This window comes from Xiphophorus couchianus, chromosome 19 (assembly GCF_001444195.1).
Source record: "Xiphophorus couchianus chromosome 19, X_couchianus-1.0, whole genome shotgun sequence".
NCBI lineage: Eukaryota > Metazoa > Chordata > Actinopteri > Cyprinodontiformes > Poeciliidae > Xiphophorus > Xiphophorus couchianus.
Genome location: NC_040246.1, coordinates 9,120,543 through 9,134,791, shown reverse-complemented (window position 1 = coordinate 9,134,791; position 14,249 = coordinate 9,120,543). Strand labels below are relative to the sequence as shown.

The window sequence follows — 14,249 nt, the reverse complement described above, 5'->3', positions numbered from 1 at the left end:
TATATGCAACAAATATCTTTTGAGAAATTAATTACGATTAACTTTGAACAATTTATTGATTCTCAAATTAATTTAAAAATGTTTTACATCGGGTCTTTGGATCTTTACGTAACTTTGTGGTTGCACGAAGAGCAGAAACATGTATATCATCCATTGGTTAATGATGAACTCGGGGATCTTTTTATTTTTATACTAAAACACATTTTAACCGTCAAAGCTACAGCTGTTGGACTTGCAGCTGTTAGCTTAACGTTCTAAAACATAAATTACAAAAAGAACTACAAGGGTTGACCCGGATGAGGAAATCTTTCCCCAGTCACTTCCGGTTCAGAAATTCTTTCCATGTTTTTGTTTCTCCTGCCTGCCATTCTGGTTTCAGTTTAATCCACTTTCTCTTTTTATTTAACCTCACTGATTGCCGCCATGTCTCGGGGGTCCAGTGCGGGGTTCGACCGGCACATCACCATCTTTTCCCCGGAAGGAAGGCTTTACCAAGTCGGTGAGCAAAGAGAGGAAGAAAGCTGCTCAGTCATCACTGCTAACAGCCTGCTAGCATCTGCTCAACCACAGGACAGAGATTCTTCACAGGGACTAATAGTGTATTTCATTAAGTATATATTTGGCGTGTGGTTCAGTTGAGCACTATAACTGTTGTATATTTTTTAGCTGATATTTCTTTGGTACAGCAATAATATTGCCTACCTCCCAAACTGCTATCTTCGCCTAAATAAATCTAAATAGCGTAGAGTTATTAGTTGTTATGAGTCAACCGAATACAGGTTCATCTCTTGAGTTACAATTCAGTGGGCTGTAAATAAAAGTCCCACATAAACAGTAATAGGATTTTCTTTTTCTACTTTTTTGACATTTTAATTAAAAAAAAAAAAATCCTTTCAACTGTAAAAGACTGTAACTTCTGTTTTTCCCCTATTCATCCTTCTTTAGAGTATGCATTTAAAGCCATCAACCAGGGAGGAATGACCTCTGTGGGGATCAGAGGGAAGGACTGCGCCGTGGTCGTCACCCAGAAGAAAGTTCCAGTCAGTATAAACATACACCTGTTCCTCTGTGGAAGCTGCTGGTCGAGTGGATTTTTATTTTTTATTTATTTTTTTTCTCTGAGCATCATATTTCCTCTTACATTTGTCAGGATAAGCTGTTGGACGACACCACCGTCACTCAGCTGTTCAGAATCACAGACAACATTGGCTGCGTCATGACCGGCATGACTGGTAAGCAAGTGAAGGACCAACAGTGCTTTGGAAAAGTGTTGAAATCCTTTAGCTTTGTCACATTTTGCCCCCTTCTAGCGACACGTTTTAATGTAATTTCTATTAGGACTGCGAGGTTAAATATAATTGGGGAAGTGGAAGAAATGTAGATATATGGTTAAAAAAAATCTGAAGTATGATTTGCTGTTGCAACAGAATCATGTCAAACAAATCAAACAAGTTATTTCTTTTTATTTACTTTTTTCTAGTTAATTTTAGCTGGGGGGTTTTTACTTTGGAAAGAGGGGGAGAGGAGGCAGACAGCTGTGGAAGAGCTCACAGCTCGGCAGCAGAGGAAAATAAACTGCTGCAGTGATTGTTACAGCGATCACTGCACAATTTCCTCCTAAGCTGTATTATACTGCTTGGTATTTCTTGCTATTTTTTGTTTGAGAGAAAAATAACTTAACGATTCATATCTCTGTCTCACTGAACAGTGATTTAAGCTCATGACTGGAGTCATTATTTTGTCTAAGAGAGCTGATAATCCCCTCCGTATCAATTAATTTTTACAGTTCTCTTCCGTAATACACTTTATTTATCTCCATTTTTTTCCACATCTATTCTGATTTGCCTCCCTGTTGCTGGTGAAGAAAGGTTACCCATCCTACCATGACTGCAAATATGGCTGCTTAGTGTTTTCTTTTAATAACAACTTTCTTCCTCCAGCTTTTGGATTACGTGACTAATAGATGACCAGTCAACAGTATGTCCCACCTAAACCGTGGATCTCTGCATCTTATATTTTTTGAAATGTGAAAACGTATGTGTAGAATGTGTTTCTGGGGTCAACCTGTCTGCGTCCTCTGACAGCTGACAGCAGGTCTCAGGTGCAGAGAGCACGCTACGAAGCTGCTAACTGGAACTACAAGTACGGCTATGAGGTCCCAGTGGACATGTTGTGCAAACGCATGGCCGATATCTCCCAAGTCTACACACAAAATGCTGAAATGAGGCCGCTCGGCTGCTGTGAGTAATTATGCATGTGTCCACCAGAGTCCTTTTGGGATTCTATCTTTTTGAAACCTGTAGTTCTGATGTTGCAAAGCCAACTGTGGACCCGGATCAGCTAGATGTTTTAATCTAGCTCTGTGTCCCTGCTGCAGGTATGGTTGTGATCGGCATGGATGAGGAGTTGGGCCCGCAGCTTTATAAATGCGATCCAGCCGGCTACTATTGTGGCTTCAAGGCCACTGCAGCTGGGGTCAAGCAGACCGAAGCCACCGGTTTCCTCGAGAAGAAGATCAAAAAGAAACTGGACTGGACCTTTGAGCAGACAATAGAGGTAGACACAGATACACATGCAGCATACGGTACAGATGCAGCATGCACATACAAAAGAAACAGCTCTTTTAGTATAAATCACTGCTGACGGACCAGGTTTTTATTGCACTGACTTTTAAATTTCATGCAAGCACATTATCCAAAAACATTTACTGAATTATGAAGTTTCTGTGAGGAAGAGGAGCACCTTATCCCAAAAGCAGAGCTTGATCACTCTGCAGTGGAAGCTTGTGCTTGGATTTGGAGCAATGATTCATAACACATAGTTAAGGTGAGGATTTGAACCTAAATGGACTATCGAGAGCTTCGCTTTTGAAGTCTGATCCCACTACACCAACACAGTTAAACTTCTACACTTTGAATATGAGCTGTACTCGTTCTGGAACCCTTAAATTTCCAGAGTAAAATGCCCTCCTTGATTTAGAGCCTCATTCATGTACAAGTAAAGTCCATCACTGACTTATTTTAAGAGTTTCAGAAATAAAATATACCATATTTTATTTTTTATTTGCATACCATAAGAATATGGTAGTAAAAATACTGCATTATGAGTCTTGTTGTTTAGAGCTACATCTCTTTTAAAAATGAAGCTTTTGCTTATAATCTTTTTCTCTAAAACTTCAACATCTTTCCTTTCCAGACGGCCATTTCTTGCCTCTCCACTGTTCTTTCCATCGACTTCAAGCCATCGGAGCTGGAGGTGGGAGTCATCACGACGCAGGAGCCTAAATTTAAGTGAGTAAATACCAGAGATAAATTTTAAAAGATGTTGTAATCCAGCTCCTTCCGTAAGCAGTTTTACTTGTCCGACTCAAAGCTGCCTCCATAAAATTGAATGTTTGTATTTCAGGATTCTGTCGGAGTCTGAGATTGATGCCTATCTGGTTGCTCTGTCCGAGAGAGAGTGAGGATCAATGGGAAAACCAGAAGTCTCAGCTAGAAGGAAAAATAAGAGGAGCTTCATTTGTCACAATTCAGGGAGATTTACAACACAGGGAGGTCAAATCTGGACATTTTACTGCAGGTTGGGTTGAGTTTTTCGGCCAGATGCACTGCCTTTTACCAGCCTCTGTTCTTCCAAGTCATAATTTAACCCACAAAATCCCCCCCTCGCCCCACCTACATTCTCACTTTTTAAAAAGATTCTGGACTTTCAGATCGGTGCTCCCAATGGCATAAAAGTACAACACACTCATCAGTTTCGTTGTTTGACATGAGTGTGTCAGTAGCTCTACAGCTGCTGAGCGGTACCTCTCGGTTGCGGTGGTTTATTTTTTACTCAGTACGCTCTTCACTTGCGATCTCTGGAGTTTCTTGTTCACGCTCCGGGAGCAGCTGTGGGAGTTTTCCCGTCACTACAATCATCTCCAAACGCCGTCAGACTCTGCTCAGGACAACAACAACTAACTCAATGTTCAATTCTCTCCTCTCAGCTGCGATCTTTGCTGTATGCCGCTGCACTTCTATTAAATGCGGTGTTTTTATTTAACTCCAAAGTCTCTATGTTTACTCATTTATAGTTCAGCTGAAATTCAGCAGTCTTACAGGAAATGTGCAGCTTGTTTGACTCGGTTTCATAACAAACCTGATGATCTGAAATGGACCGTACACTCATTTAAAGCTGTGTCTGCTAATGAGTCTGCATACAACATTTTCATAATAGCTACACTTGCCCCTTTTACCGTCACTATTTTTGAGCTTTTGCAGCTAAATTGGTCATTTAAAATAAACGACAAGTGAGAAGGCCCATTTGTTCCTCAGAATATTCAGATTTCAGATGTGGTTTTAACTCAACCAGTTTACAAATCAGCTAAAATATTAGCCTAAATGAGGTCACATGTAGGCCTATAGCAAATGAGGTCACTCACCTATAAGGTCACTATAGCAAATTTGTTAAATTATTGGGATGAATAATAATATAATAATAATAATGGCTTATTAATGCTAGTGTACCCACTTAGATCAAGATCAGAAAGCTACATATTTAAAGAACATTTAAGACTGGATCTGGAAAACATCTTAAATATCCAAAATAAACAAAACAACCGAAATAACAATAATTAAAATGGATTGTGAAATCGCTGTAACTGCATTTGAAAAACTAAACTAGGCAAAAGTGGCAGGTAGTGCAAACTAACTACTGTATACAGGGTATCAAATGTTTGCAGCATTTCTCAAAATGGCAGCTTTTCAACAATATTAAAACAGAGCAACTCTTTAACGGCCGTTGTCCAAATGACAATGATTGCGCTCATTTTAATTTATTATGCTCTTAATTGATTTAGTCCTTATTGTGGCAGGCTTAGTCACATGCAGCTGTGGTAAAAAGTAAGGACACTCTGCAGTCATTCAGTCAACCACAAACATGGCAGCAAATCTACAACATAATGGCTGAAAAGACAAACTTAAAATAGTTGTGCAAAAATGTCTGCAAACCAAATGAACTGAACGTTTCTCACAATGACTTGAGATTAAATATAAAGTCTAAAGATAGTCCCATAAGCTTTTGATCTTAGCTTTTTCATATATAAACAGTCAGAGAAGAGCATTTTAATTATTCCATAATATAACATAGTAGTTTAATTTTTAATTATTAATAATCTTGGTCGCCATTTAAACAGGAATGTCATGAACAGCTGAAGCGTTCAGTTCCTGGGAATTTCCTCTCAAATCTCCCATAGCCACACCTTGCAGATAAACTTCCTTATTCAAATGACAGAGCACTTCACTTCATTCCACAAGCAGGGACAAAAAATTTCCAAAGCCTCTTATCTGTTTTTTTGTTGTTGTTTTAAATACATGCATAGAGGACATCAAAGCCCGACTTCCACTTCCTTATTCGCTGGAAGTGAGCTGTTGAACAATCTGGCTTTTCCTTTTAAATATGAAAATACAGGCTGGCTGATGAGAAATGACTCGGCTCGGCTGTCATGCTCTGATGGAGGCATTAGGATGACCAGACCCATATATGGCGGGAAGAGGGCACATGGGTAATTTCCTGCGTAATTACAGCCTCGTAGTGTTGTCAGGCGCTGCTGATTACATGTTGCCTTTTGAGACTTTAACGTTTTTAGATTTTTACATGTTTCTCATGGTTTACTGGGGAATAATTAAAATGTTTCAGCAGCTTTTAGTAGCAAATATGTGGAATTTCTATCAGGAGACATTTCTACTGTAGAGTCTATGACATGCTGAATATCAACTCTTGGACCAAATTCTGACTGATTTTGACCTTTACTTGTCATATTAGTGCTTGGAGTTGATCACAATTTGTCCGTCTCTGTTTAAATGATGACTCTTGAGGATATGACCACAGATTTTCTTTGGGGTCAAGGAGAGTTTCTAAAAAGTTAAAAGTTCTGACCCTAGTGACGCAGATCTCCCTCAGGCTGGAAAATACCCAAATCATCATCAGCAAACGTTTCCTGGTTTGCTAGAAGAAGTTATTCTTGGAGGACATTTTGATCCGGTTCATTAATAGCAGCGATCAAAGCCTCGACTTCCTCTGACGGGAAGAGACTAAATGAGGGAAGTTCCGACTTGTGGAACCTTTCAGCATTAATCTGTAAAAATAACCTTTAACCTCTGTCTCCTGCTGTCCATCCTGCACAATTTCAGCCTGTCCTTGTCAAATTCATACCAGGTTTTGTTGTGAACTAATGATTGCTGCATCTTTCTGTCCGAAGGTAACCATTAAACACAAAAAAGATGGTATTAAGCACATCTGTTGCTCTTTTAAGAGTTTAATTAAATTCAGCTGGGTTGTTTCCCAGCATCACCTGTCCTGATGCAACTACATCAAAATGAAATTAGCTCATAATTTTGAGCAAAACATATCAAAATGTGGTTTCTCAATGATCGAGATGCATCAATATAAAAAGAAATTAGACTTTTCCCCCCACATCTTTGACTTTAAATTAATTTGTTGGAGTCCAAATAACAACTATGACGACTGTAATTTATGGCTCTCAGTAATTAATTAATGCTGATCCCTGTATAATAAGAGTAAAGGACTCCTTTTGTCTAAGCTTCACACATTATTAGAGAAAAGGGAACAGCAAGACTCGATCGGGAATACTTGAAAAACCATAAGCAACATTTACTCTCCATTTCCCACAAATCAAGTCACGGAGCAGGTCTGAGGTGTTAAATATGAGTGTTTTAATTTAACTGGAGTGCGCTGGAACTGTTTGCCATCTCACATATACAACCTGCTAAACTGTACACATTCACAGCTTCCATAAAAAATACATCTTCATATACACAGCATTTACAGTATCATACAACAGAGCTGGAACAGGGTCTTCAGGGGATCCTCTCACACAGCAGTCCCGTTACAATGTGTGCGTTTCGCTCTCCTGCAGCGGTCAGTGTCCCGTTTTATATCAGGAGCTGCAAGCCTGGGCCGGTTCGGCAGCAGCCGCGTTGACTCGCTGCTATCTTCCCAGCATGATATTACAAATAAATCAGACATGTGCCGAGCTGTGCCGCCTTCATTCTTATCGTAATCATCTTGGGCTGTTCTGCAACTTCCTTTTTTTTTTCTGCTAATGTCCGTTCCACTGAATGTCGTCGTACATTCCCTGCAGACACACATGACGGGGAAAAAAATGGATTACCCAACCAGTCAAAATTTTGACACTTCAGTCAGTCGCTCTACTCCAACTGCGATTTCAACACACCTCTTCGTCCGACTCCTCCGACGACGACTCCTCTCCGCTGTTTTCTGATTCAGAGAGATCCCTCAGGTCCGGATGGGTCACCGGGAACAGCTCTTTCTGGATGTCGCAGTTGTCCAAACCGTAGGTGAGGTGGAAGGGAGTGTGTCCCCCGGACGACAGGAGGTTGGGGTTTGCTCCTTTCCTCAGGAGGAGTTTGACCAGAGCGAGGTTCTGCTGGTCCACGGCAAGATGCAGCGAGCTGCGGCCGTTGTGCTGCTCCTGTGCAACAAGGACGTCGTGTTAAAACCAAAACATTCTCCACGTCGGCCCACATTCTGCGTCTGGATGAATCTGCTTACTTTAGCGTTGATGTCCGCTCCGAGGTCAACCATTTTCTCCACCAGTGAGAGGAAACCGTGAACTGAAGCCAGGTGGAGGCAGTTCTGACCTGCATGAAACAGAAGAGGCGTCGATTAGAACCGACTCCTTGCCAGCAGCGTCCGCCGTGCCGGCGCCAGCGCGCCTCGACGCAGTCTCACCGTTGTAGTTGCAGGCGGCCATCGCCGTGTGCAGGTGCTCCAGCCTGCAGTTCTGCGTGATGACGCTGAAGCAGTACAGGTTACCGTGGCGACAGGCGATGTGAAGAGGCGTGTCGCCGCTGTTGTCCACCAGCGTGGGGTCGCAGCCGGACGCGAGGAGACTGGAGCAGACGTTCGGCTGGTTTGTTATCACTGCTAAGTGGAGAGGAGTCTGTGGGGGAGGCAAAGCATTTATGTTACACTATTGATCAGGATCAGAGCAAATAAAATGTTAAATGACGAGAGGGGAAGATCACATACCTGTCTCAGGTCATTCTGTGCATTGAGGAAAGGTGTGTTCTTTGAAAGGTCAATCATTTGTTTGATGTAGTCCTTTGCTTCGTGGATGATGGCCAGGTGGAGCAGCCTGCCGAGAAAAAGGTAGGAAAAAAAACCTGTTAGACAACAAAAACAGAAAAAGGAACAAATTCTTATACCAAGAATCTGATTTACTGCCTGGAAAAGCATGTATGCACACAACTCCACTTGCATCAACAGGCTTATTCTGTATTACTCCCAGTGCATGTTTCAAATAGTTTTTTTCATTATATTTTAATAAATGGGACGTCCAGAACTGAGCAGCCAGAGGCATCTTCAGGTACAAATGGTTTAACAACTGAATGGGGGGTAACATAATGAAAATCTAAATAACAGATTTCAGCAACTTTATAGATCTATTTTTTATTTTTGAATAGCAGTTTTAAAAATAGATATTTTCATTATGTTGCAGGAGTGAAAGTGCTAGAATAGTTAAACTAAATCTATAATGCACACAGAGCAGTTTGCGTTCAAGTACAAGGTGTTTATAGAAATTTACAGCAATAATGTTAAATATCCAACTTTATAAATCACTATTATCTCTTTCTAAAATCAGTTTTATTGCCATTTTCTTATTTATGGAAAATCAAGACAATTAGTCCATCTTTCAACAGCCTGGTGGAATAACAGGACCAAACAAAAGATCCCTTTCAAATTAGTGTTGTAGTTGAAATTCAATGAAGATATTCTGTAACAAATAAATAAACTAATAAAGTTTCTATTTCACCCTCTTGGTAAAAGTTATCAAAAGCAGCTGAGCAACATGCAGCTTTAGAGCAGCAGGTTCTTCTTTTTTAATATCTTATAGGTCTATTAGAAATATACCAGAATGTGAATAATTAACTATCACACCTTTTTAAAGTCTATATGTAACAGAAACATAATAAACTTCAGATATTTTTGGGAGGGCTCTTATAAATAATGGGGGCCCACCTTTGGAGACTTTCTGGAGACGGCCCTGCCAGCAGTTTAAAAAAAAAAAAAAAAAAAGAACAAAAAAAAAAGGAAAAGAAACGTAGTTGTGATTCGGTTCTGCACACGTTTAATCTTGATTTAAATGTTTTGAAAGTTTTATGTTATTTTTGCTTTGGTGTGAATAAAGCACTTTACATCGTTTTAATTCAATTCCCTTTATGGATACTCTTAAGACGAGGGTTATGAGCGCGGACTACATTTCTGTGCGGAGGAATAACATTGGGACAAAAATAACAAAATTTAGGGTTACTTTAGGGTATTGTTTGTTTCCACTGGTTTTGAGACAACACCTTTTCTGTCAAAGAAGACGGGTTTATTCGTGGTTTCTCGGTATTTATCTGGTGGCACTTTAGGGAAATTTTCCCAGTTTTCCCCTTCTTTGCTCTTCACGGGAACGCGCGTCTGGATTCCTTGGCGGCGCGCCCGGGACTTTCCCAATCTGACCTCCTGATAAATGGCCTTTTTGTTTACTATATCCACAGCAAGAAAAAAAAAAAGTACTTTGAAATCAAATCAGACCCAATTAACCGGGCTTTAATAAAACTTCGACTAAACCTCAATGCTTATAAACAACAATAATAATAATTCCGGGCTAATGTAGGCCTGGGTTTTATGGAGGAAGGCATTCCCGACGGGGAACGAAGGCATCAAATTACCTCAAAGACCCAAAAGTGAGGCCCTGCGTCTCAGGCGCCCCCGGTTATATAAATAAGCATATAAATAACCCGCTGGGTAAAAAAACCTACGTGTCTCCCTCGTCTGTAGTCTGCGTCTGCCACTCCTGCAGCGGCTCTTCGGTCCGAGCCGCGGCCTGCTGGCGCTCACTCTCCAGCTGGAGCCGATGGAGCTCCTCCGCCACAGCCTGGTACTCTTCCTCCTTCAGCGAGTCCACGCCGCTGTCGAGCCGCTCCTCCGTCGACTGGGCCGCTTTCCCTTCTTTAGACTCCCGATTGTAATCCATTTGGTTTAATATACTGGCCCGGTGAAGGTCCATGTTGGTTCTGGCAGTCCTAGTTGTACTGTGGTTAAGCGTGTGTGCGCTGCAGCCTGTAAATGCCCTCTGCGTGTATCTGGCTGCAGAGCGGGCGGAGTTAACACATAGGTGGGGGATTTCCACCAAACTGACAACTAGAATAACTTCGCAAACACACAGCAGAGCCAGAGAGGGGATTTCTGCCCAGACTTGAATAATAAAAACGCTTCTCATTGAGCATTATGCGTTTGCAGGATCAGAGGCGGAATTAGTAAAACAAGGGGTCCGAGGCACGCATGCAACAGCACCCCCCCTTTTTGTCCCCTTTCTTTGTCAATAGTTTGTACAAAGATCATAAAAAGTCACATAAAATCTTAGATTTTATAATCTAAGTTTAGATTTTCAGTGCTTGGACTTAAACACATTTTCCCTTGTCATCTTCTTTGTCTTAGAATGTGCTAGAGGCATTTTTTCCAGAAGCTTCCAGCTCTGAATAAGGGATTTAGTTAGAGTCTTTAGAGGAAAAGAAAACAGCAGGGGTCCCCAAAGAGCTCTAAAAATATTGCAAAGTCATTCTATATGATTTTTTTTCTATCAGTATCAAATAGAAGCTCAGAATGATGGAGCTAAAAACCAAACTCTTTTTAAAACATGCTAAGAAAAAGTCCTGCTTTACCACAAGTCCTGCAATATGCAGTTGCATAGACATAAATTAGAATATTTAATTCTAATCCAATATCTTTCAATTACATAAATATAAACACCTTTTATTCATCAAAAACATCTGTTATTCCATAAACTATAGAAACTTTTTCGTGTTTATCCATATTAATTAAGTTAATATTTACTTTGTTTCAGTGTATTTTTAATGGGAACTTTAATTTAATACCATACAATCTTTAAGGAAACAGTTGATTATTTTAACAGAATAGCATTCCCTCTGTTTTTCCCCATAGTATTTATACAAGTGACTCTCAGTAAATTAGAATATTAAAGTTTATCTAATTCAGTAATTCATTTTAAAAGGTGAATCTCAAAGATGATCTTCACTTTAAGTGATATGTTAGTGTTTATGTCTCTTGATTTATGTAATTATCAGGTAATGAAAACCCAAAATTGATAGAACAACCTAAGGGATTTTTAATACACAAATGTCTGCTTATTGCAAAGTCCATGTACTGTACAAAACACACTCATGTTCTGGTTCCTGTGGCTGGAAATAATGCATCACTGCAATGCCTGTCACTCTACTGAAGTGTTAAGGAAGTCCAGATTGCTTAATTCACGGCTTTTTGACAGAAACTACATTTTGTGTTTCCATTTGTTGTAATCTGTACTCATCAAAATGAGCAACCTCTCATAAGACAAATCCTTCTCTGCGTCACGCATGTATATAACATAAATGTAACTTTTTGCATTGAATTACTGAAATAAATCAACATTTTATGTTACTCCAATACATTGGAGTAAAAATGTACCTGTATAAATCATGCAAGGTGGTTCATATGACTCTACAGCAGCAAGAATTTTGATGGACAGTTAATTTAATACAGTGCAAGTTTTATTTCTTTTCAGATTTAAAATGCACAACTGTTTAAACATGGATTACAAAGAGGTGATCTTGGTCGATGATGAGACTTAAAAGGTCCACAAATCACTTTTTTAAATTTTTTTAAGGGTCAGCACAAACACTGACTGTCAGTCTGGGTGTTATGACACTGTGACGAAACCACAGACCCTATGATGTAGGGAAACCAATGTTCAAATAAAATAATTTAAATATATATATATATTTTAGTCCACCTGCCCCAATTTCACAGGAAAGTGTGTAATTAAAGAGGCTGGGCTTTAAAAGTGTAATTTCAACCTGGAACCCACCATGAATAAATATGAGACTCACTGTTTGAAGGTATTGAAAGGGAGTTACTCACCTCTAGCAGCTGAGTCACATGTCTGGAAAACACCTAAATAAGCTGACAAGGTGGTGTTTTTATTTTTTTTTTACCTGCTTAAGCTGTAACATAAAGTTACACATTAAATATATTGTCTTGTTTTTTATAATTCATGTGATAGTGGTCCAGAAATGTAACTTACTAGAGCTTGCAGGAAGTCTGCGAAGACGTTATTTATTGTGATTATAGTTGAAGAGTAAAACGCTTTGTCATGATAACCATGTCAAGGCCAAGAAAGTCTTGTTCATAATTTTGCATCCTAATATCACATGTATTAGCTATTAAATTAACTTCTGAGCATGTATTCAGGACTTAGCATGGCAGGATTTGTTATATTATTTACAAAATTAAAAACAATGTCCATTGTAAAACACATCAAGCCTGGCACAAAATTATTACAATTTGGGGCATCAGAATATAAATGAACTTTGTCTTTTGCTGACATTCCTTTGAATAAGGACTGAATGTTTTGTAATTAATTCCCCAAATCTCTCTGGAGTCACTTAAATAAGGTAAAACTAAAGAACAGTGCAGAATGTTAGGCTGTTTCTGTGTGAACAGAAAGGTGTTTGGTACTGAAACTATGATAGGCCCACATCATGAACTGTGAACTGAAATAGTAAAACCCCGACTCATCATGTCTACTTTTCCATAGATGGACATTCATTCTTGTTTAAAGAAAAAAGCCCAACAGCCGCAAAACGTTCAGATAAAAATAAGGATAATGCAATTTTTCTTAGTAAGATTTTCAAATAAAGTTCAGGTTAATGACTCATTTTCAATAGTCATTAACCTGAACCTTGATAAGAAACTGGTTTTAGGTTTATTAATCCTATGAATTTAGTAAAATGTTCTTCAAATGACTGGAAATGCATAGTTTTAAGTAGATTTTATTTTAATTTCCAGGGGAGCAGACCCCACTAGGACTGTGTCACTCCACAGCTGCTTGTGTCTCATTAATGTTAGCAGATGTTGGCAGGTATGATGTGGTCTAGAGATTCTGTTCCAGACTGAGTTTATACACCTCTGGGAAAAATGTAAAGTTTCTCTGATTTTACTCTTTATAAGTATATGTTTGAGTAAAATGAACATTGTTCTTTTGTTCTGTGAATTACTGACAACATGTCTCTTAATTTTGTGTGTGAATGTATGTAAATAAGCAGTTAGATTTAGAAAACCGCACCAACAAATATCTTCTGATGGGTCTTAGACCTGCTGGGGGCTAAGCACCTAGAATCGCCCCTGACTGTAGATATAACCTGGTGGGTAAATACAAATAAATGGAGAGAGGTGATGGTGGAAAAGCTTTATTTCTGCTAACTTAGCTCATAGTAATAAAAGCGAAAAGCTCAATTTCTCAGATAATTTGACCATTACAGAAGATACAAAAGGATTTTATTGCAACAATCTTGGCTCACAGAAAAGCAACTTGGATCTGTAATAGATTGCGAGAGCTTAATATTAAAATGAGTTTTTCTTTGTACCACTGACTGCAAACCCTTTTCCTCTTTAGGTGAGGTACTTGTGAAGTTGTCTGTGGTTAAGGAGAGACTCACCTCAAGGAATGCAACATGTTTGTGTGTGGTGGCAAAGGCAGCATTTATTCATGCTGCTTTAATAAATGTTTTCCTTTAACTCAACTTTCCACTAATATGTAAGTATGGATGCATGGTGTGCTGTGGTGGCACAGGGGTTAAGCACAACCCATATATGGAGGCCTTAGTCTTGTCGCAAGTTCGATTCCTGGTCTGCTGACCTTTCCTGCATGCTTTCCCCTTCTCTCATCACCCTCTTTCCTGTCAATTAACTATCAAATAAAGGCCACTAGAGCCAATAAAACCTTTTTAAAAACTATGGATGCATGACTCTGTGAACAGCAATGAGTCCTTTCAGTTTCAGCTAGCCCTCCTTTTGAACCTTTTCTGTCAGAAGTAAAATATTTCTGTATTACAAACAAGTTTTTTTTTTTGTAATATTCTAGTTTTGAAGAAGCTGATAAAACTGTTTTGTGTTTATTTGAGTCCCTGGTATCTTAGCTACTTTTGTCTAACGTGCAGAATTTATCTGCTGCAAGGCAAGTTTTCTTTCTAAAACTATTGACCCTGCAGGCAAAAGCAACACCTAAAGAAGCTGTATTTCATTTGCATGCCATTATTTGCAAATTGGTTTGGTGCAAACTGTTAAAAAGTGTCACTCTTGAATATCGACATGCTACAGGAAGGGAAACAGTTTCTCTT

General features: G+C 39.2%; 2 protein-coding genes across 2 annotated transcripts; one reads left to right on the top strand and one right to left on the bottom strand.

Annotated features, from left to right (window-relative positions):
- Positions 1-305: 305 nt before the first annotated feature.
- Positions 306-4,044, top strand: psma6a (proteasome 20S subunit alpha 6a). The gene is made up of 7 exons (XM_028000519.1): positions 306-499; positions 946-1,040; positions 1,151-1,232; positions 2,085-2,240; positions 2,378-2,556; positions 3,196-3,290; positions 3,406-4,044. Exons 1-7 carry the CDS (start codon positions 424-426, stop codon positions 3,461-3,463), a joined length of 741 nt encoding a protein of 246 aa, XP_027856320.1. The 5' UTR covers positions 306-423; the 3' UTR covers positions 3,464-4,044.
- Positions 4,045-6,694: 2,650 nt separating this feature from the next.
- On the bottom strand, positions 6,695-10,309 carry nfkbiab (nuclear factor of kappa light polypeptide gene enhancer in B-cells inhibitor, alpha b). Its single transcript, XM_028000518.1, has 6 exons — positions 9,834-10,309; positions 8,056-8,161; positions 7,756-7,966; positions 7,576-7,664; positions 7,238-7,495; positions 6,695-7,138 (listed from the first exon to the last, which is right to left on the bottom strand). Exons 1-6 carry the CDS (start codon positions 10,292-10,294, stop codon positions 7,103-7,105), a joined length of 1,161 nt encoding a protein of 386 aa, XP_027856319.1. The 5' UTR covers positions 10,295-10,309; the 3' UTR covers positions 6,695-7,102.
- Positions 10,310-14,249: the final 3,940 nt, after the last annotated feature.